We start from the raw sequence: 23,080 nt of genomic DNA, 5'->3' as shown, positions 1-23,080 counted from the left end.
GCAAAGTGACTTACCCAGGGTCACATAGCTAGGAAGTATCTGAGGCAAGACTTGAACCCAGGTCCTCCCAACTCCAGACCTGTGGCTTTATCTATTGTGCTACCTAGTTGCCTGCAACATTTTCTTTTTATCTTCCTACTTCATGAATTCTCTGGAGTCTTTTCAAGCAAAGCTCATTTACTGCCTCCTATAGGAGGACTTTCCTAAATCCGCAGTTATCTACCCTCTCTCCCTCTTGAAATTCTGCACTATGAGTACTTGTACATGTTGTCACACTTACTATTTTAGGTACATTTGTATTCTTTTCCTGCTTGCCACTCTCCCAAACCTCTTGGGAGTGAAGACTATGGAGTATTTTTTGTCTTTGTATCTCTTGCCCCAAACATAGTATCTGGCACATGGAATTTGCCTAATAAGAGTTGGATTAAAAATAATTTATAGATGAGAGTGATAGCTAGAGACAGAGATTTTCTCTTTCTGAAAAGTCAGCCCTTGCCCTTCTGTGGTAGATTTATTACTAGGATAGAAAGTAAAGTGTTAAAAAAAACTAAATTAATAAAAGAGTTCCTTGTGCATCCACATTGGTGGATGTTCCACCTAACCCTTCCCCCCCTTCAGAATTGTATCTTTTTTATCACAGAATGTTGTGTTCTTGAGAACTTCTATCCCTCTGACTGACTTCACTCTGTCAAATGTTAGACCATAGGGATCTAGCTTTTCTCTGAAATCTTTGTCATCAATGCTCCCCCAAACAAAGGCCTGTTTGTGTGTCAATGTGTCAAACCATTCCCTGTTTCCCCCTTCATAACCTGCAGTAAAGGGCAGCTACAGGATTCAGTGGATAAAGAGTCAATCCTGGAGATGGGAGGTCCTGCGTTCAAATTTGGTCTCAGATACTTCCCAGTTAAGTGACTGGGCAAGTCAGTTAACACCCATTGCTTAGCCCTTACTGCTCTTTTACCTTAGAACCAATACTTAGTGTTGATTTTAAGACAGAAGGTGAGGGTTGTTTTTTGAAATAACCTATAGCAAAATTTAAGTTTGTATGATCACTTCTCCCTAGGCTACTATGCTAGTAAGATCTAAGATGTTAAGGAATACAGACAAACCTCAAATTCAGTTGGTCTAATTATACATTTTACTGGAAGAAGACAAATTCCTTTTGGGAATTCCCTGCCCCGCCAAGGAAGAGTATCGGAACACACGTGTTCTGCCTCATTGCCACCTGGTGGGTCGTTATCTTTGTCTGGCTTGGAGAAGCTGGTGTAGTGGATGGAATGCTGAACTTGGAGGTCCTTGCCTTAGGGACCCGTTTTAGAAGACTGCTACCTGTGTGAACTTGGGAAAGGCATTTCACCTCTTTCAGCCTCAGTTTCTTTTTTTTAAAACCCTTACCTTCTGTCTTGGAGTCAATACTGTGTATTGGTTCCAAGGCAGAAGAGTGGTAAGGGTAGGCAATGGGGGTCAAGTGACTTGCCCAGGGTCACACAGCTGGGAAGTGTGTGAGGCCAGATTTGAACCTAGGACCTCCCGTCTCTAGGCCTGGCTCTCAATCCACTGAGCTACCCAGCTGCCCCCAGCCTCAGTTTCTTAATCTGTAAAATATGGGATTCAGTGGTCTCTAGGGTCCCTTCCATCTTCAAATCTTCAAAATGTGAGCACACTCCTAGCTGCTCTCAGAAAAATCAGCTTTATTAACTGCTGTCTTTATTTTTTCTTTGTTATTACTGTAATTGTTTTAAATCTATTAACACTGTGATTAAGGGGGGTAGCTCAGTGGATAGAGAGCCAGGCCTGGAGACAGGACCTGGGTTCAAATGTGACCTCAGATACTTCTTAGCTGTGTGATCCTGGGCAAGTCACTTAACCTCTATTTCCTGGCCCATTACTGCTCTTCTGCCTCAGAACTGATACTTGTGTTAATTCTAAAACCTGTTTTTAGGACTGTTTCTGCTCTTGAGGTTATTTAGAGAAAACTGAGGGAAGACCTTTTCCTTGCATAGCACAATGGCAGGCCCATTTCAGATACATTTCTCCCTGACCTGAGATTGCCATATGCAGGCTGCTACTAGATTGCCTGCCCACACCTAGAGTCTTCCCTGTGTAGCCTTGGGCTGTCTGCCTCACCATGATGGCCCTCAGGTTCTGTATCAGGATTACCTGGAGGCTAAGGTTTCTTCTGGCTCACAATCCATGCTCTTTGATTAGTAAGTCTCCTTTGATCTTCTGTCTTAATGGCCTCCAAGGTCCCTTCCAGCTCTAGATCAATTTTTCTGTTATCTTTAACCCGAGGGCCTTAAAAAGCAAATTCTTAAGTCACCAGCAGCTATCATGGCACCTAGTGCCTGTAGAAAACCTTCCCAGGATTGGAGTCAGGAGAGCTGGCTTTTAGTGTCTCTGCTGCCACTGGGGAAATGCACTCTCCCTGAGTCTCAGTTTCCTCCTCCATACAATGGGAACAATTATCCCTGCCATGCCCATACCCCTGTGGCATGGAGAAGAACATATAAGCTGACATAAGCATAGCCCATGTACTTCTGCCTTTCTTTGGAGCTGAAAGACAGAGATGCTCACATCCCTTGTGTCCCTTTGGCCTGGCCTCAGCTCCTTCCAGCTGGGGAGACTGGTGTTGGGTTGTTATAAAAAGGCTTGTAGAAATCCAAGAGAGCAGAATAATTCTAGCTCAGGTTCTGGCAATAACAGACTGTGTGACCTTGAACAAACCCCTTTCCCTCTCTGGGCCTCATTTTCCTCTAAAATGAAGCACATGAACTAGATGGCTTCCGAGGCCCCCTCTAGCTCTAGATTTCTGATCCTATCAGACAGCATGGGAGAGGAGAAAGAGCCCTGGGCATAGAATCAGAGGCTGGGTTCAAATCCTAGCTAGGATGTTTCCTACCCGTGTTACCTTGGGCCAACACCGATCCCTCCTGGGCCTCCCTCATTTCCTTATATGTAAGATGAAGATGTAAGGTGGCCTCCGAAGTCCTTGCCAGCTCTTGATCTAGAATCCTCTGAATGAGAGGAGCTGGATTCAAATCGTGCCTCTAATATTTACCATCTATGTGACCCTGGTAAGTCACTTCAACTCCCTGAGCCTCAGTTTTCCCATTTGTAAAATAAAGCGGATAGCCTCTAGACCTAGCATCCTATGAAGGTGACAAATTCCCCAACAGATCTTTTTTGTGATTTGAGTTGGAAGGTGGATGCAGAGGGTTCCTTGTGCCAGTCTGCACCGAGCTCTCCAGCTGGACAGGCTGAAGTTGGGCCAGGGGTACGCAAGAGGTATAAGCCTTGCTGTGTGCCTTTGTCCACTGAGCTCAAGCAGGCTGGAGACCCTCCTCTGGTCAGTTCCGGCCTCTTTTCCTCCCTGCTAGTGCAGACAATTGAGTGAAAGCCAGTTGGCTTTGCTTACCTGGGGTCAACAGCTGGGGCAGGCTTAATTTAGGACCTCAGTCAAGGCCCCCAGGGCATGATGCTCAGCAGACAATAGACTGATCCAAATCTGAACCTATCTTAAACAAGACTGAGCTGCTGCATTGGCGTCTGGCACCACACCAAGAGCGCGGCCAAAGAGCCCGCTTGTCTGTTTCTTGCTAATGTTTTCTTGCTAAATGTTTGGATGCCAATCCAGTTTCAGAGGCTTCAGGGACCAGGAGTATACTCCAGGCCACCAATTAGCTCATGGGTTCTCCTTAGATAGCAAGAAGTGCCCCCAAACAGACCTCTCCCCACATCTCTGAGGAAACCGTGCACATTTGTCAGAGATTAAACCATTTGGTGACGGATAGGACAGCCTTTTGGGCTCTATTTGTGGACAAGGTGACAGAGGGAATCAGACCAGATAATGATGGTGGATAGGAGATCTGGGAGTCAGAGGACCTGGGTTCCAATCCAGACTCTGCAGTTTCCTGTTTAGGTGACCTTGAACAAGTCCCCTCTCTTCACCTTTAAAATGGGACTGGCTGGTCTAAGGAAGGTTCCTTCAAGTTCTTCAGTTCCAATTTCTCCCAGCATTTTTAGGGACAGTGATAGGGACTGGCCCCACGATTTAATTGGCATAGAGTACTCCCAGATGAGAAAACTCTCTACCAAGGTATGTTAACCCCTTCTCTCTGCATCTTAGGGAATTTTCTAGAATCTTGAACAATGGCGAACTGACCTATCCAGGGTCACATGGGGCATCAGCAATTCCATTGTGTTTATTTGTGTCCTCAACCCCCTCTTCCCCAATCCCCTTCCTTCCCCCCAACTCCCTTTATATCATAAGGTTTTGGAGGGCAGACTTTAAGTTGGGTCGATCTTGTGCTTGGGGGGCAGGGTAGTGTGGGCAGGTTGCAGACCTGGGATTTCATCAATATAAGGAACTCCCAGTGTGGAAATGTCCTCTACCAATGTAGGTTCATACCTTCTCTGTCACTTATAGTCTTGGAGAGTTGTTACCTGGGGCCCTGAGAGGTTAAGTTATATCTCTAGGATCTGACAAGACTTGAACTTGGTCATACTGACTTGGAGGCCAGCCCTCTAACCATTAAGCAATTCTACCTCTGGAATATATTCAATGAGCTCTATCAGTTATTAGGGTAGTTCTCCCCTTCTCTGCAGGCAGGTAGTCATAATGGGTAGAGCACTGGATCTAGAGTCAGGAAAACCCAAGTTCAAAACTAGACTCAGACAAATCATTATGACTTTGGAACAAGTCACTTAACTGTCCCCTGCCTCAGTTTTCTCATCTATAAAATGGAGATAAAAATAACTCTTACGTTACCTGTTATGTGACTCTAGGCAAGTCCCTTCACCCTGTTTACCTCAGTTTCTTCATCTATAAAATGAGCCGGAGAAGGAAATGGCTAAACCACTCTGGTATTTTTGCCAAGAAAATCCCAAATGGTGTCACAAAGAGTTGGATATGACAGAAGATGATTGAATAACAAAAATGATGATGATGAAGGAATGTAATTGGGAGGCAAAAGATTTGGGTTTTAGTCCTGGTTCAGCTACTCACCATTTGTGTGATCTTAGATCAATCATTTCCCATTTTGGGTTTTCATTTTGTTATCTTTAGCAGGGTTGTGGTTGGTGTGGCCTAGATGATATCTGAGGCTCTTTTCCAATAGCATAACCCTATTCTACTCCCTTGTTCTCTGACCTCACTCTGTCTCTCCATCTTTCCCTGCAGGATGGTTGAATATTCCCTGGACCTTCAGAACATCAACCTGTCAGCTATCCGCACAGTCCGAGTCCTGAGGCCCCTCAAAGCCATCAACCGAGTGCCCAGTAAGTCATCCCCAGGCTGACTCTTACTTTCCCTGCCTCAACTCTCCAAACAAACAAGACTGGGAAGAAATAGCCCTTCCCAATGCTGAACAGGGGGTATATTAAACTCCCATTCTGTGCCATGTAAAGATGTGGCTGCATAGGGAATTCATCAACCTATTTAGCTTTATTGGCACTGCTATTGGGTTGGGCAAATCGAGTCACTTGGATGAATGGTCTCTGGCGACTGATGGCCATTGAGTGTCAGAGTCTGGTAGGGGCCAACTCCAAAAGACTTCAGAAGAAACAAACTTAAAAAAATACCTGTGTGTGTTGGAAGTTGTTGGAATGTCAAAGATTTAGAGTTGGGAGGGATTTCTGAAGTCAGTCCTCCAGTTTTACTAAAGAGGAAACTGAGGCTCTGGCTGAGGGACAAAAATGGTTGAAGTATGGCTATGAAGGGGAACCTGGATTGATGAGGAGAGGACATCCCAGTCTTCCTCCAGGAGTATAGACACATATCCCACCCCACCCCCCATATATGTGTTGACCAGTCTCAAAGGAAGACAGCTTTGAAGGGTAAACAGACTGCCTGGGACTAGATGATAATAGGATCAGAGATTTAGAGCTGGAGAGGACCAGACACATAGTCATAGACACATGAAAACAGAGACTTAGCTGTTAGGGATAACGGGTGGTAGAGACAGCAGGGCATAGAGACTCTAGATGCATTCAGAAGCCATTATCTCCAGCTACAGAGCCCCAGGTTGTTGGTTTCTGAGAAGAGAGGTTTCTTCCTCTGGTTCTTTGTGGCTGCTCCCCTGCAAGCTTTGGGTCTGGGTGTGTAGTGGCTGCCTAGTGATGCTTGTTCACGTGGAGTGGATGTCAAAATGCTTGTCAGAAGTGCCTGGGCCTCAGGAAGGAGGAGCAGAGCTATAATGTACATGGGGTGAAGGGGGCACCAGTGGCCAGAGCCCTGCCTTCCAGAAGTGACTCTAAGCTGCTCTGGACCATGCTTGGCGATGACGCTGCTTGGGCTGCTATCATCAGGGTTGCCTTTTTGCTGTGTCCTTCTCCCAGGCTGCATCTCCCTCAGCCCTTCAAGGTAAGGACAAGACTCAGAGGATCTTGGATCTAGACCTGTGGCCCTTAGGTCCTACCTTCTCATTGGCAGAGGAGGAAACCGAGGCAGCCCTGTGAGGGCATCAGTGAGGGGAAGAAAGTTGTCCAAGGTTAAACAGTTGTGTCAATGATAGGATTCAAACGAAGATCTTATAACTATGATCATAATCCTATTCTCATGGCATGACTGTTTTAGTCCCCAGATAAAAGTCTTTCCATTATTGCATCTCTGCTGTGTAGTATTGGATTCTGGCTCCCACTGTGTGACCTTGGGCAAGTCGCTTCCCTTTCTCTGGCCTTAGTTTCCTCCTCTGTCAATGAGATCATTGGATTTAATGATTATTCTGGTTCTTTCCAGCTCTAGGATTCTGGACTTTTGCGGCTGCCAGTAATCCCTCCAACTGCTAATCCAGCCATTTAAGTATGAAAGGCACTTTTGGGTTCTTTAATAAGAAACTAGGACATTCGTTGCAAGAGGCCAGAGGCAAAATAATCCATCTCTCTTTCCCAGCTCGTTCTTCCCAAGCTCTTTCTCCCTAGAATAGCTCCCATCCCAAAAGCCCTCTGGAAGGCCAGAGGGCAACCAGAGGCAGTGGGGGAGTCACCAGTGGCTATGGTGAAAGATCCTTTCAGTAACCCATTTCATCGCATCAAAGGTTATCCACGCTTGGAGAGACATGAGAGCATAAGGTATTAGATTAAAGAATGCCAGAATTGGGAGGGGAACTTAGAACAGGGAGTCAGAGTTGGGAGAAGACTTAGAACAGAGAATATCAGAGCTGGGAGGGGACTTAGAAAAGACAATGTTAAATATGGAAGGGATCTCAAAATCAAAAGTCTGACTCCCTCATTTAAAAAATGAGGAAACTGAGGCTTAGGCAGGGCATATGGTTTATCTACTCTCCCATAGCAAATAGGTGATAAATTCAGGAATAGAGCTCAGGTTTTATGGGTCCAAAGACCCCTCCTGCCTATTTGTTCTCTGTTGCGCCCCAGGCTTTGCTCATCCTATTGGTTTCCCAGATGGAGCTTTAGAAGGTAATTATAAAATAACTCACCTTTTTGCCAGCCTTTTGTGCTTTCCTGATGCAGACTTTGTGAGTGAGATAATGCATGTAGGATTACCTCCATTTCACAGGTAAAGAAACTGAGGCACAGGAAGAGTGACCTTTTCACACTCACAGGGCTAGGATATGTCTGCATCCAAACTCAAACCCATGCCCTTGTGACTTGAGCCTTCATTTCAGCAGGCCCAGTCCTTTCCCAGGCCCCTGACGAGTGACATTTCCTCAGTGCTGTTAGCTTTTGGATCAATTCTCAGAATCCTAGTGTAGAAGGGAACCTGGAGGTCACCCAGCTCAACCTCGTCACTTTAAAGAGAAGGAGATGAAACGAGTTGCCGAAGGTCATAGAAGCAATGAGAAAGAGAAGCAGGATTTGAACCTGGGTGTTCTGAGTCATCACTTCTGCAGATCAAACTTGCCCACAGTCCTAACGCTAGTGAATATCAAAGCTAGACCCAACAACCAGGTCTTTGGACTCCCAGCCGGCCCCCTCACTTTGATGCCCCACTCTCCCTTTTATGCTCATCCCTTGCAAAGGTGCTTCATGTCTATTTGCTACAAGCCTGACCCAGAATTCTTGTACAGGGATGGATGTGGTTGGCATCTGCCAGATAAATGAAAGTGACTTAAAATACTATGATGGCACCAGAAGGAGAGAAACCCCACCATTCCCAAGCTGCCAGGGCCCTCCGAGGGCACCTAATCTGCCTCATACCTGAACCAGGATCTCTCCTCTGGCAGCCAGCCTCTGCTTACAGACCTCGAGGAGTTTTTGTTATCTGTCCCCGATTCGCCTTCCCCCAACATTCTTAACCACTACTACATACTGGCTGCCTCTTTCACTGTTGATTTCTGCCCACGATTTACTATTTTACATTAGAGTCAGTCCCAGAAATCAGTGGGGAATGGGAAGCAAACATTCTGGTATTATCACTTGACCCTTGGAGAAAGAAGGACACTATTAAAAAGCTAAATATACACTGAAAAGTAGACTATTAGGAATGTTTCTTAAAAGCGGTATTTACCAGGCAGCAATCTAATTACCAGAGTCTGAGTGCCCTCCTGGAAAGTAGGTAGGATAACCTTCAGACTAGGATATGCCTCTTTCCTCCCTTATTTGTCTTTTCCTCTTAGAAATTCATTACAGAAACCCATTAACCAACCAGCCAGCCAGCATTTATTAAGAACCTGCTGGGTTTCAGGTGAAGCATTGGGGTAGGAGATACCAAGACAAAGGAGGAAACAGCACTTTCCCTCAGAGAGCTTCCATTCATTCTCGTAGAGGAAGGACTGTAGTAGAGATACAGATAAGCATATGAAGCATGAATACAAGGTGATTTTGGGAGAGCAGATAGGTGGCACAGTGGATAGGGCACTGGGGCTGGAGCTCAGATCTGGCCTTAGATACTTAATAGCTGTGTGACCCCAGGCAAGTCACTTACCTCTGTTTACTTCAGTTTTCTCATCTCTGCAATGAGCTAGAGAAGAACATGGCAAACCACTCCAGTATCTTTTTTTAAACCCTTGTCTTCTGTCTTAGGATCAATACCCTGTATTGGTTCTAAGGCAGACGTGCAGTAAGGGCTAGGTAATGGGGGTTAAGTGACTTGTCCAGGGTCACACAAGTAGGAAGTGTCTGAGGCCAGACCGGAATCCAGGACTTCCAGTCTCTAGGCCTGGTTCTCAATCCACTAAGCCACTTAGCTGCCCCTAATTTTTTTTTTGTTTTGCTACTGCCTCATTTTTGTTTTTAAACCTCTTACTTTCCATCTTAGAATAAAGAACTAAGTGTCTGTTCCAAGGCAGAAGAGCAATAAGGGATAGGCAATGGGGGTTAAATGATTTGTCCAGGGTCACCCAGTTGGGAAGAGTCTGAGGTCAAATTTGAACCCAGGACCTCCCATCTCTAGGTCTGGCTCTCTATTCACTGAACCACCCATTTGAGTATCTTTGCCAAGAAAACCTCAAATAGGGAGCAGCTGGATAGTTCAGGGGATTGAGAGTCAGGCCTAGAGACGGGAGGTCCTAGGTTCAAATCTGGCCTCAGACACTTCCCAGCTGTGTGACCCTGGGCAAGTCGCTTGACACCCATTGCCCACCCTTACCACTCTCCCACCTAGGAGCCAATACACAGAAGTTAAGGGTTTAAAAATAAAATAAAATGCTGATTAAGAAAACCTCAAATGGAGTCACAAAGGGTCAGACATGACTGAAATGACTCAACAATGACAAAATTTTGGGAGGAGGAGGCAAGCCCTTCTAGCCAGGAGAGGAAAGCCTTCATGCAGAAGTCCTTGGGAGACTACCCAGAAATGATGTGTGTGTGGGGTACACCTTGTAATCTCTGCTATCAGAGAAGTTGAGGCTGAGAGCTGGTGGATCAATTGAACTCAGGAGTTCTGAGGTACATGAGGACTTAAGACAATCAAAGTTCCACATTGTCTGGCATCAATTTGGAGAATTCCTTGGAGGAGGGTTTTGGGGGGCCTCCACAAAACTGCCTAAGGAGGGGCCAGACAGCCCAGGTCAGCAATATCAGGAAAGGCTTTATGTACAAGGTGGTTCTAGAACTGAGCCTCAAAGGAAATGAAAGATTCTGAGAGAGGGAGGTGAAGAGGAAGTGCATCCCAGGCATGGAGCTCAGCCTGTACCAAGGCATGGAGATAGACTATAATGATATGTAGTGATCAGAAGGAGGAGGGCATGTTTGGCTGACTATAGAGGGAAAGGGAATAAGAAGTTTTGAGGATAGAGAAATCCCAGCCAGAAGAGTTTCTATCTGACCCTAGAAGTTAGGAGGATCATCAGTGATAGCTGACCTGAGGGGGGTCATCTAGTCCAACCTCCTCCCTCATTTTTCTGACAAGAAAACTGAATCAAGAGGTTAAGTCACTTGCTCAAGGTCATACTGCTAATAAATGGCAAAGTCTGGATTTGAATCCAGGTCCTCTGACTACCCAGTTAGTATTTTCTCCTCTATATCACACTGGCTTTCATCACAAGAAGTTAGTCTTCAATGGGCCCTGATGCCTAAAGAATTTAGATGGACTTTTTGCTGAGATTCATTAAGATAGAACTTCTCAGAATATCTTTTTTTCCTTCTAGGTCAATAGAGTCAGGTCTTCAGCAGAGAGACATCTCCCTACAAATATCTGTCTCCTGAACTGGGTACCAAACATCTAGCCCTCTGAATTCCTGGGGCCAAATGGGTAGAGGATTAGGGAGAATATAACAAGCATGTGTGCCTCATGTTTTCTTCTCTTAAAAATATTGCCCCAGGAACCAGGATGAGGTAAAAGGGCTTCAGGAGCCTGAGATTAGGAGTCCAGATGCCTAGATTCAGAGCTGGAAAGGGCCCCATAAATCATCTAATCCAAACCCCTAATTTGACACAGAAGGAAACTAAGGCCTTTGGCATGTCACAGGGAGCAAGGATCAGAGGACACCCAGGTAGTGAACATCAAAGGCAAGTTCTGAATCTAGGGCCTTTGGCTACAGAGTGAGTTCTCTTTCCATTGTACTTGGCTGCTTGGTTTATCCTGGCTCTGCTACTAACCAACTGTGACTTTGGGCAATTATCTTCCCCTCACTGAGCCTCAGTTTCCTTCCCTATAAAATGAGGGATTTGGAGTAACTGGGGTCCAAGATCCACCACTCCCCAGCAACAAAGGGCAGTGATTCTAGGTTTGGATGAAAGACCAAATGATTTAAGAAATTCTGCAGTGCAGACTCTTCCCCTCCTGCTGTTTATTTGGGCCAGCCAGCATCACCAGAGTCTCAGCAGGCTTAGGGAGAAAAGGCAGGGTTACCCTCCAGCAAGTTCTTTCACCTTCCCCGCTCTCTCTCCTCTTGCCTCCTCTTCTCCTTTTCCCCTTCCCTTTTCTCTCCTCCCTCTGTCTGGAGCTTTAAGAAGGACTTTAGTAGAAGGTCTTGAAAAATAATAACAACAATAGCTGATAATTTACATAGCACTTTAAAGTTGACCCAGGATCCATACCTACTGCCTCTATTGATCCCCACAAAGTCCCAGGGAAGAAGATAACTAAGCCTTCAGCTGATGGGATTTCCTATTATTCTGATGATAGGCTTCTAAACCAGAATTAAGGATAGAACCAGAAGGTGAGAGATGGAGCAAGAGGTCATCTAGTCTAACCTGTTCACTTTATTGATTAGGAAATGCAGACAGAGTCTCAGTTTGCTTGTCCACAGTCACACAGGTCTAAGATGGAATTTGAACCCAGATTTCCCCAACTCCAATCTCAGCGTCCTGAACACTAGGCTGTCTCTTACCTCCCTCAAGGAGTTGTTGGTTCCTTGCCTTTCTCTCCTTGGGAGCTGTCCCCTCAACCTCAGGCCAATCACTGATGGCTATTGGTTGCTGCATTGTTGATGGTTGTCCTGGTTCTGAAGAACAGCTCCCTGATTCACTAGTGGTGCAGAACTGAGGGTTTCCTCCCTGCCCTCTCAGGATTCATTATAAGAAGATTCTAGACTGACAACAGACAAATAATACCAGAATATCACAGATAATCCTGGAAATTCTTGGGCAACAGTAGATGGGGCCAACCCTGAGGCACCCAAGTGTCACAGTGGAGTGAGGGCAGGTCTGGAAGTTCAAATCTCACCTCAGAAACTTCCTATCTAGGGCGAGGAAGCTCGGAATTGAACTAGTTTTTTCCAGCTCTAGATTTGTGTTCTTAAGAAACAACAAAGAATGTTTATTGTGGCTAGACTGTGTCCAGAGCACATACTAGAGGAGATGGAAAGTTTACATGAGATGTATGCTGCCTACCCTCCTGGCACTTACCATCTAGTAGGGGGAATAAGACAAGGATACAGATTACTGTGATATCTAAATGTTATGTGATAAGTGCCTCAGAGAAATGCAAAACCAAGAGTTATGCAAAGCAGAAAGGCTCTAACTAGAGTGGGGATAGGATCAAGGAGGGAGAAGAAGGTGTTGGAATTGGGTTTTAAAGGTTGGACAGAATTCATCAGTCTAAGAAAGGAGGAAGGGCATTCATAGGAACAGCATGCATAAGGCCTTCCTGGGGCTCATCATTACTTCATGAGTAGAGTAACTGGTTGTGGGGATGGGGAGATACTATCTGAGGCACAGGCATCCCCATATGCCCAAGTGTACCTAAATAATTCCATGGCCCCACCTGAGATCTCCCCAATGGCACTCTGTGTGACCCCAGAACCCTGCCCATCTCCCCAGATCATCAAGACCAGTTTGTTTTGCCAGCAGTATCACAACCAAACAGCTGTTTGGGGGCTCCACGGCTCCAGCCTCCCTCTAGTTTTTACAGGTTGGCAGATGTTAGGTAGAGAAGGGGAGAGGAGCAGTTCACAGAGAGGAAGGGAGGCCAGTGCTTCTTGGGCTCACCGGGTCCTCAAGCCCCTTGGCTCCTGGCTCCTGCCTCTGCCCAGCTGTTTGGATCAATGATTGCTCTGATTACGTTCCTGTGATCCCTCCTGGGTGAGCTCACCTGCTTTTCCTCTTTCTCCCCCGCTCTACAGCCCTAACTCTCCCAATGTGAGAAAACACCCCGTTGTCAGCTGGAGCTCTGGGATCTCTTCCCGTCAACGCCTTTGAAATCTCATCCACAGTTTGGCATGGCTAGTTTTTCACACTTTCTGTGGATTTTGCTTATTTATACCAGTTTGTTAAGATTCATCGACTCCTAGACTCCCAGGATGTCAGGGTTTAAAATCCTCTAGTCCATTGCTCTCACTTTATGGGCAGAAGAACTGGTGCCCAGAAAGGAGAAGGGACTTATTCCAAGTCACTTGGCTAGTAAGATTAAGATCTAGGATTTGAACCCAGCTCTTCTTTATTGAATCCAGCAAGCTTTCCCTTATAGTTCACTTCTCTCTCAGGAATCCTGCCCTATTGTGATTCTTGTAGGTGGAGGGAGTCAAGCTAACCCTTAGGTTCCTTCTGCTCCAACAAACTATGGTTCTGCAGGGGCTCCGAGAAGGACTGACTCCATTTCCTTCCCTTTCTATATTCCCCCTCCTACCTTTAGAGACAGTCCTCCCTGTTCTCTAAACAGCTTTGTAAAACTTTCTTTTCTCCTTTCTTGTCCATTACCCATTTCTTCATGGTCCTCCACGTATACTTTTAAATCTAGGACCAAAAGAGCACCAAACTTCCAAGCAAGAAACCTGTATACTGTTTCCTATCACCTGCCAAATGGCTATTTGGCTTTTGGTAAATTGCCCAACTTTTTTAGACCTCAGTTTCCCTATTTGTAACCCACATTGTTATTTCAGAGTCCTAAGGGAGGAGTTTGGGAGCATTGGCAATGGGGAACCTCAGGGCCAATGCTTGCTATGGTGATCTTTTAAGAGTTGTGACATCTTTATACTTTTCTCAGGGTGGGAGGGGGCAGTGGCTTGAGCCCCATGAGGCCAATGGGTTCTGATGTACCCTTGAGAGCCAGTTATCGCCTCCTTACTGTGTAACCATAGGCATCCTTTCAGAAAGTTATTCAATCAGAACAAGACAAGAGAAATGATGATCTCACTGTCCTCTCCTGGGATTAGTCTCCATCTGGTAGATTATGATGAATTCTGGGGGACGCATTTTAGGAAAGATCCTTACAAACTCAGAGGTGTCCTGGTTGCTGCTTTAGAGCTAAAAGAGACCTTAGAGGTAAGTCTTCTGTTTCAAGCCCTGTGTTTCATTGATGGGAAAGTTTAGATCCAGAGCAACCAAGATGGTGACAGTCCTTGAGCTCAGGCCATATAAGGATCAGTTAGAGGAGCTGAGGGTTTGGGGCTTTGAGGAAACAAGACTCAGGGGAACATGATAGCTCTATTCAAGTGTTGGAAGGGTTGTTGTATGGAGAAAGGATTAACCTCATTTTGCTTGGCCCCAGAGGGCAGAAATGGGAACATTGGGTAGACGTTTCAGAGAGGCAGATTTCAGATTGACACAAGTTACTAGCAATTCAAACTACTGCAGAGTGGAATGGGCTGCTTCTAGAGGTAATGAGCTTTCTGTGACTGGAGGTGTTCAAGCAGAGGCTAAATGACCACATGCTGGGGATGTTAAGGATGGGATTCCTGTACAGGTCTACATTAGAATAGATGATCCTTCCAGCCAGGATGTGTGATTTTGAGAATCTGTGGTTGGGTTACTTTAGCAGCAGAGGAAGGGAGAGGAAATGAAGCCAGGGGTTGAGTAGCAAGCTGCAAGGGAGGATGACTGAGGGGCTGCTATGGTCCTCTTCCCATAACTCCCCACCTGGATCTTCCCTGGATCTTTTCCTCCCCCCACCCTCCCCAGGCCATCCCTATTAGTACAGCTGCCCTTCCTAATGAGCTAGAATGGCTTAATAACCCTCAGAGCGGCTTTCCTAAATGGGACAGCAGCCAAGAGGGAAAAAGGGGAGGGGAAGGAAATGATGGCAAGAAGGAATGGATCTTAAATGGAGTGGAACCCATGGTGCTGGGGCTTCATCTTTCTGGAAGACAGTCAGGGCTGGGAGGGGGAGGGGAGTGTTGAGGGAGAACATCTGGCTCAGCATCTGGTTCAGCATCAAGTATGGAGACAGAGAAAGAACAGCTGAACCAAAGTAGGGAGAGATGAAGAGGTAGGGGTTGTGTCATGCCTGGAGCCAGAGGACCTGCTTTAACGCCCACTAAGAGCAGCTCAATTGTCTACTGACCTTTTTTGGATCCTGGATGAGTCACTCCCTTCCTCTCTACTAATCGAGGACATGGCCATCTCTAGCATGGTCCACAGAATGGAGTTGAGGGAGTGTAAGCAAGGAGGAAAGGGCCAGTTTTGGAACTGAGGGAGTCTGACCCAATGAACCTCATGGGGTGCCTCCATAAGTGTGGCCTCCCCCAACTCAATAATTTTGGGGAAAATATCACTGCAATTGGGTGATTTGGGATTGGGAGCAGTACTGTAACAGGTCAATCTGTCATGAATAGCCTAGGTTTGTGGTTGGGATGGGACGGGACATGGTTAAGAGGTACTGGTGGATAGAGGGGCTAGTGAGTCACTGAGGGCAATAAAATTGTCGACTGAAAATTGGGAGGGAACTTATAAGTCATCTAATCTAACTCTCATTCTACAGAGAGGAAAATGAAGCCTAGTGAAGTATAACTTGTTCAAGGTCATCCAGGTAGTGACAAAATCAGTATTTGAATTCAGATCCTGTGGCTCCAAGTTCATCATTCTTTCTGTGTTCTCACACTACCTTTAATTGTCATAACCTGGGCATTTATGCCAAGTTTTATATATTTAAAGTCCATTTCATATTCATCGACAAACAAGTTCTATTCAGGACCAAGTGGGTAATGAGGGCGGAATACAGAACTTGGGTTCAAATTCTGGATGTTACATATTAGCTGTATGACCTTGGGAGAGTCACTTCACTTTTATGAGCTTCAATTCCCTCTTCTATAAAATGAGGGATTAGAGTTTGATGACCTCTAAAGTCAATTTCAGCTTTAGGGTCTGGAAGCTGCCCCAAGGTCATAGGACCCAGGACTGTAAGGGAACCTAGGGATGATCCACTTCTCCTTTGGGGAATGGTGGGTGAGAGCAGGGATCTTTATGTAGCATAGAAAAGAGAAGTCTTTGTAGGGACATCATTCCTGTCTTCAGATATCTGGAGGGATGTCATGAGGAAGAGGAAATGGGCTTATGTGTGCAACTCCAGAAACAGGACCAGTGGGTGGGAGTTACAGGGAGGCAGAGCTGAGCTCCCTTACCAGAGCTGAGCTGCCTGGCTGCCTCTGGGGGACCAAGTGAGCTCCTGTCACTGGAGGCATTTGAGCCCAGGTTGGCTGACCATCCTGCTTCAGGAACTCCGGAGAGGAAATGCCTGAAGGGTTGGAGAGGTGAGCTCTGAGCTCTCTTCAGACATGGAAGTCCCAGAATTCTTCATTTGCATTTGGTTTCCTTTTAGGAACCAGATGTAGTAACTGAAGCTCAGAGACAGTAAATGACTTGTCCAAGACCACATAATTAGGAGGAAAGGCAATGGAGTCCATGTTTTGTGAGTCCTCTATGTGCACTCTCTTTCCTTTCCTCCTTATTCCCTTCTTCCATCCTTCTCCCTTCTCACTCTCTTTTCTCTCTCTCTCCCTTTCTCTCCTTTCTCTTCTTTTTCTCTGCTTCCTTCAATCCTTTCCTTTTCTCTCTTCTCCCCCTCCTCTCTCTCTTTCTCTTTCACTCCCCTCTCTCTCCCTCTTTTCTCTCTTTTTCTCTTCTCTCTCTTTTCCCCTCTTCTCTTTCTTTCCCTCCCCACTCCCTCCTTTTCTTTCTTCCTCCCTCTTCTCTCTCCTTCCCTCTTTTCTTTTTTTCTCTCCATCCTTCTCTTCTTCCCTCTTCTCTCTCCCTCCCTCTTTTCTCTCTCCCTCCTTTTCTCTTTCTCCTCTCCCTTTCCTTCTTGATTCCCTCCCTTTCTCTCTGTCCCTCATTCATATATTCTCTTTCTCCCTCTCTCTGCCTCTCCACCATTCCCTCTCTCCTCTCTCCTTCCTGGTCTCTTTCTCTCTTCTCCATCTTTCTCCTTCCCATCCCTCCACCCCCTTCCCCCCAGCTGTGGCAATCTGACAGCTTTGATGTGCAGGAGGGAGTGCTCAGACAGACATGAGGAAAAAACTTCTTGAAAGCTGGGGTGACTGCACACTAGATGGGGGACTGGAGCTGGACGAGGTCAAAGCTCAGTGAAATGCATTAACCATTTGCCAGGAGGCAGCAAGATATTGTGGAAAGCTCATTGTTTTGGGCCAGTGGTCCTGGATTCAAATTCTTACTGCTCTTACCAGCCACATGGACCAACTCACTTCCTTTCTCCTGGAGTCTATAAGTCAAGGAGGTTGATCTCAATTTTTAAGGCCCCTCCTACCGGATATTTGTGATCAGGAGACCCCATAAGGCAATTGTCTTATGTAAAGCTCTGGGCTGGGTCCTGGGGATAGAGAAGCAGGAGACCACATCTCTGCTTTCAAGGACTTTATAATCCAAAGGTTGGGAGGGAAGAGCCTCAGTTTCAAATTCTTCAGGGAGTCCTCTGAAGGAGGCTGGATAGAGCCTGGGCCCTTCCTCTCTCTTTTTGGGCAGCAGGGGTGCTTCCTCTACCGATCCAGAACTGAGGATGTCTGCAGTGTCCACACTGTCTCCACGGATGGCCGCTCAGTCCTCCTGCCCGTGGCCAGCCTTCTGGCGACCCGTCCCCATACTCTTCAGGAGCCTGGCCCTTGGATGACAGGCACACCCCCCCATAAACACACACAATCTGTCATGGATGGCAGCTCACACTTCTCAGAGCTTGGGCTATTTTGGCTAACCTTTTGAGAAGGCAGATTCACCTCCACACCACCCCCGACGCATGCAGTAGAGGAAGCCTTTTGAGTGGGAGAGGGAGGGGGAAGGTGCCGGATATACACAAAGGACTCTGGTAGGATAAGGGAGAGTCAAACAGTCAAAAGGAAGGCCCAGGTGAGGTGGTGGGAGCATAGACAGACCAGCTCCATCTGAGGGTGGTGGTGGAGGTAGGCTAAAGGGTGAGGCAGGACAGATTTCTATGCAACCTGGTAGAGCAAGAGTGTAGGGAGACTTAAAGACAGGAGTCCCGAGTTCAAATTTTACCTCTAGATTTAGTTTCTTCCACAAAAAAAGGGGAGAATGATACTCATATTCCCTAATATCCTTGAGAACAGAGAACATGCAGGATTGTTCCATTTATTTATTTGTTTGTTTGTTTTTATGTGTTTTTTTTATTTTTTTAAGAAAAATTTTCCATGGTTACCTGATTCATGTTCTTCTTTCCCCTTCAACCCCCTAAATACCTCCCCCTATAAGCAACGCACATCTCCACTGGTTTTAACATGTGTCATCAATCAAGACTTATTTACAGGAGCAGCCTGGGTAGCTCAGTGGATTGAGAGCCAGGCCTAGAGACGGGAGGTCCTAGGTTCAAATCTGGCCTCAGACACTTCCCAGCTGTGTGACCCTGGGCAAGTCACTTGACCCCCATTGCCCAACCTTACCACTCTTCTGCTTTGGAGCCAATACACAGTATTGACTCCAAGACAGAAGGTCAGGGTTTAAAAAAAAGACCTATTTCCATATTATTGATAGTTGCATTGGTGTGGTCTTTTCGGGTCTACATCCCCAATCGTGTCCGTATCAACCCATGTGTTCAAGCGGTTGTTTTTCTTCTGTGTTTCTTCCCCTGTAGTTCTTCCTCTGAATGTGGGTAGCATCTTTTCCATAAATCCCTCAGAATTGTCCTGGGTCATTGTATTGCTGCTGGTACAGAAGTCCATTACATTCGATTTTACCACAGTATATCAGTCTCTGTGTACAATGTTCTTCTGGATCTGCTCCTTTCACTCTGCATCAGTTCCTGGAGGTCTTCTGGCTCTGCTCTTTCACTCATGCAGGGTTGTTTCAGGGAAAGTACTTGACAGACTTCAAAACACTAATTAAATTAATTCAATAAACATTTATTAGGCACCCGCTATGTGCTACATACTGCACTAAGTACCCAGGAAGTGAAAAGAGACAAAAGACAATCCCTGCCCGTAAGGAGCTTACAATCAAATGGGGAGACAACATGCAAACAGATGTGTACAAAGTAGGATATGGACAGGAAATAATGCAGAATAGGAAATAATTGAAAAATGGGAAAACGAAGAATTAAGAGGGACCAGGGAAAGCTTCCTGTAGGTTGTAAATTAAGACAATGGTGACTTTTGGATTGGGCCTTGAAGGAAAGGTAAGACATAGGTTGTAGCTCTAGACCACAGGGTGGCAAAGTGGCTAGAGTGCTGGACGTGGAATCAGGAAGACCTGAGTTCAAATCTCATACCCTTTCTAATTGTGTTATCCTGGACAAGTCACTTCACCTCTGTCTGCCCACCTGTAAAATAGGGATATTAATTGAGGACCAAAGGAGATCTTTGGAAAGCACATAGCAAAGTGCCTGGCACGTACATTTTCTTCCTTCTGGGTAGAGCCGAAGGGGGTTTCAGAGGCTTAGATCAGAGATCCAGACAGGGAAAGAACTTTAAAGGTCATTTGGTCCATCTCCTTCATTTTGCTATTGCTCAGTTGTGTCACTCTTCATGACCCCACTGGGGTTTTCTTGGCAAAGACACTGCAGACACTGTAAACACTTCCTTCTCTGGCTCATTTTATAGGTGAGGAAACTGAGGCAAACAGGACTAAGTGACTCACCCAGGGTCACATAGCCACCAAGTGTCTGAAGCCAGATTTGAACTCTTCAGCTTTTCCTGACTCCAGGTCCAGTGCTCTATGCATTGCACTACCTAGCTGTCTATTATTTTATCAATTAAGAAAACTGAGACTTGGCCCCAGGGAAGAATTTGAGGCAGGATTCAAATTTTATCTTCTGGACTCCAAGTCCAACTCTCTATCCACTATGCCTCTAACTTCTTTTTCTAGTCTGAGCCTCTTCTACTAAATGAGAAAATCCAGAAGTAGAAATGTGACTTATCTAAGGTCTTACAGTCAGAACTGTGATTTGAAGCCCTGTGGCTCTGGAACCGGGCCTTTTCTCTGGCTAGAGTTTGGGGTACACTCAGAATCAGGGCGTTTGCCTTTGCATTCCCTCTCCTGTGGAGGCCAGGTCAAGCACTGGGCCACCCCATTGGCAGGGAGCTGCTGAACTCCTCTCCATGTTATCTCCTGCCCTCATCCCTGCCAAGGGAGCTGTAGCCTGGGCGAGGTGCCAGCTGCTCTGACATGGGTAGCCACAGACCATATGTTCTCTCTCTCTGCCCTCCCCCTGGAGTGCCCCGCTGTGGCCCTGATTAACTGGCACCAGAGAAGGACAGAAGAGGAAGGATGTTGGCCATTTCCCTCCTTCTCTCCTCCCCCCTCCCACTCCCATCAGATTTTCTTGCTTCCCCTTCAAAATGGTCCCACTAACTTCTGGGAGGGCTTTCTGTCCTGGCCATAAGGCCATCGCTGGTGCCTGCAGCCTTCTCCCCACTATAGAGGGGCAAAAAGGAAGGTGGGAGGGAAGAGTGGGGCAGAAAACTACAGTGGGATACTAGGCTTTAGAGCTGGCAGGACCCTCAAGATAAGTGGATTGAATACTCTCCTTTTCTAGATGTAATGTGGTCCAAGGGGAAGAATGCTGGCTTTGGAGCTGAGGGGCCAAGATTTGAATCCTATAAGACGCCGTGCCTCAGTTTCCTCATTTGCAGAATGTAGAGGGATGGACTCAATAGTCTACAAGGTCTCTTTCAGTTCTAAATCAATGACTTATGACCCCATCTTTGCTACTTTAGCTGTTGGACATGGGGCGAGTCATTTATTCTTTGTCAGCCTCAATTTCCCTGTTTGAAAAACTGAAGAGGTTGGACTAGCTGGCTTCTAAGATCTGTCTCAGCCCTAAATCTGTGATCTGTAGTCAAACGAAGATTCCTAGGGAGCCGAGTACCTGCCTCAAGGTCACAAAGGCAGTAAATAGCTGAGCTGGGAGTTGGACCAAGCCGGGGTCTCTGCCTGTGAATCCTGTCCAGCTCTCCCCGTGTCACACCCTTCAGATTCAGCCTAAAGCCAGAAGGAGGGTTGGCCAGAAGTCAGCCCCTCTCCCTCCCAGCCCTAGTCTAACTGGCCAAATGTGAGTTGAGCCAGAAGCCATTGGCCCCCCACCCTTGCTGCTGACCACTGCCAATCACCACCAGAACTGTTCCTCGGGCCAAGAACCCCAGGCCGAGCTCTGCTGCCTTGATGAAGCATTACAGGGCAGGGCCTCACGCCATCGCCTGAAACAGGAAGACCTTCTTTACATAGACAAACACCACCACGTCCACTTTGAACTGTCCAGGATCCATGATTTTGTCCCTCTGGGGCCTCCCTCCACCAAAGCAGACCATGACCCCTTTGTCATGGCCATCCTGATGTGCTGAGGCTGCACAATCCATTGTACCCCCCTCCTCCTTGCTGCTCTCTCTGCTTCCCAAAGTGAGCCTGATGCTGGACTTCTCTGGACGTGGCGACTCTGGCCCTGTGGCCATGCTCCGACAGGGCCCATCGCCTATCTGTGGGACCAGCAGACCTTGCATTCTGGGTTGGCACAGCCTTCTAGAACTCGGGGTTAGCTTCAACCCAACCCAAAAAACACGAACAGAACTTTAGTGGAGGGATGAAATCAGAGTGCTGGGTAGTCTGGAGAGGCAGAATGAATCCCAGAGAAGGTGGGTTTGAATTCCAGCTCTGCTATTTTCTAGCTAGCTATGTGACTTTACGTATCTTAAAAAAAAAAACCCAAAACCTTTATCTTCTGCCTTAGAATCAACACTCTGCATTGGTTCCAAGGCAGAAGAGCAGCAAGGCCTAGGTAATGAGGGTTAAGTGACTTGCCCAAGGTCACACAACTAGGAAGTGTCTGAGACCAGATTTGAACCCAGGGCCTCTCATCTCTAGGTCTGGCTTTCAGCCCACTGAGCCTCCTAGCTGCACCCTAAGTAAGTGTGTTGACCTCTCTGGCCTTCCTCAGTTTCCCCAACTATAAAACAAGATACCTGGAGAGATGATTTCTGAAGCCTCTGTTCATTCTAAATCCCACAAGTCTATGAACTACAATAACTCCTATTTCTGTAGCATTCCATAGTTTACCAGCCCGGTCAGGCTGCAAATTCTAATCTCCCTTCCCCATCGTGGCCTCCTGCTCTCCCTCCCTCTCCTCCCTTTCCTCCTCACCCCTCACCCTTCCTCCTTCCGACCTCACCCCTGCAGGCTCTCCCCCAGGTGAAGGCTGGCACAGTTGCTGGGCTGTTTCCACTCCAGCTGGCTGGCACTCTGAAGGCCACTCTAATCAAGAATGACAGGGACTGTCTGGAGAGAGAACAACACAGTCTCCAAAGGTGGCGAAGCCTCTCAAGAATAGCCAGCCTCTCCCTCTCCCCCTCCCTCCCCTTCCAGGCCACTCCCCAAGGCAGGAGCCGAGCAAGCTGGGCAGCTCAGCCTCTCCATGAAGGCCGAATCCATTCCATCAGCTCCTCCATCCTGGACCCATCGGGTGATAATAACCGGAATGTAGGTCTGGCTGGCCTTCCATTGAGGTTATAGGGCCCTTCGACGGGGCGGTCAGAGGACACGGAGCATCGGTATTTCGGTGTGGCTTCTCGCCGTGGCCCGCGAGGCCTCCTGGGCTCCTGCAGGACTTGGCTAATTCAGTTTAAGAAATGCTCCCCGGGAGCGGCCGGCCTGATTCTGGATGGACGCTGGCCCGCCCGAGTCATCCCCGAGGAGGGCGAGCGGGAGAGCCAGAGGAAGGGAAGTCAGGCCTCAGTGGGATTTTTAACAGAAAACTAGACATACTGAGTTGGAAAGGGCTGTCATGTGGAAGTGGGATTAGCTTTGTTTTCCTTGGTCCCCTAGGGCAGAACTTGAATCATGGGTAAAAGTGAAAGAGGCAGAAACTCGAATCCGATTCAGCAAACATTTATTCAGACTATTGTGTTTCAGACCAAGAAGTGAAATGGGATGGTGCCTTAGAACTGGACCTGGTGGGACAGCTGGGTGGCTCAGTGGATAGAGAGCCAGGCCTAGAGATGGAAGATCTTGGGTTCTAATCTGGCCTCAGACACTTCCTAGCTGGGTGACCCTGGGCAAGTCACTTAATCCC

At 46.9% G+C, this 23,080-nt stretch overlaps 1 protein-coding gene across 1 annotated transcript in view; it reads left to right on the top strand.

Annotated features, from left to right (window-relative positions):
- CACNA1I (calcium voltage-gated channel subunit alpha1 I) overlaps positions 1-23,080 on the top strand; it is a 170,538-nt gene that overhangs the window by 42,286 nt on the left and 105,172 nt on the right. Inside the window, exon 4 of the mRNA XM_044679111.1 lies at positions 5,180-5,277. Within this exon, the coding sequence (XP_044535046.1) occupies positions 5,180-5,277 (98 nt within the window). The remainder of the gene's footprint in view (positions 1-5,179; positions 5,278-23,080) is intronic.

The sequence above is a fragment of the Gracilinanus agilis genome, chromosome 5, assembly GCF_016433145.1.
Source record: "Gracilinanus agilis isolate LMUSP501 chromosome 5, AgileGrace, whole genome shotgun sequence".
NCBI lineage: Eukaryota > Metazoa > Chordata > Mammalia > Didelphimorphia > Didelphidae > Gracilinanus > Gracilinanus agilis.
The sequence above is the reverse complement of the archived record's forward strand: the minus strand, read 5'-3'. Positions and strand labels throughout refer to the sequence as shown.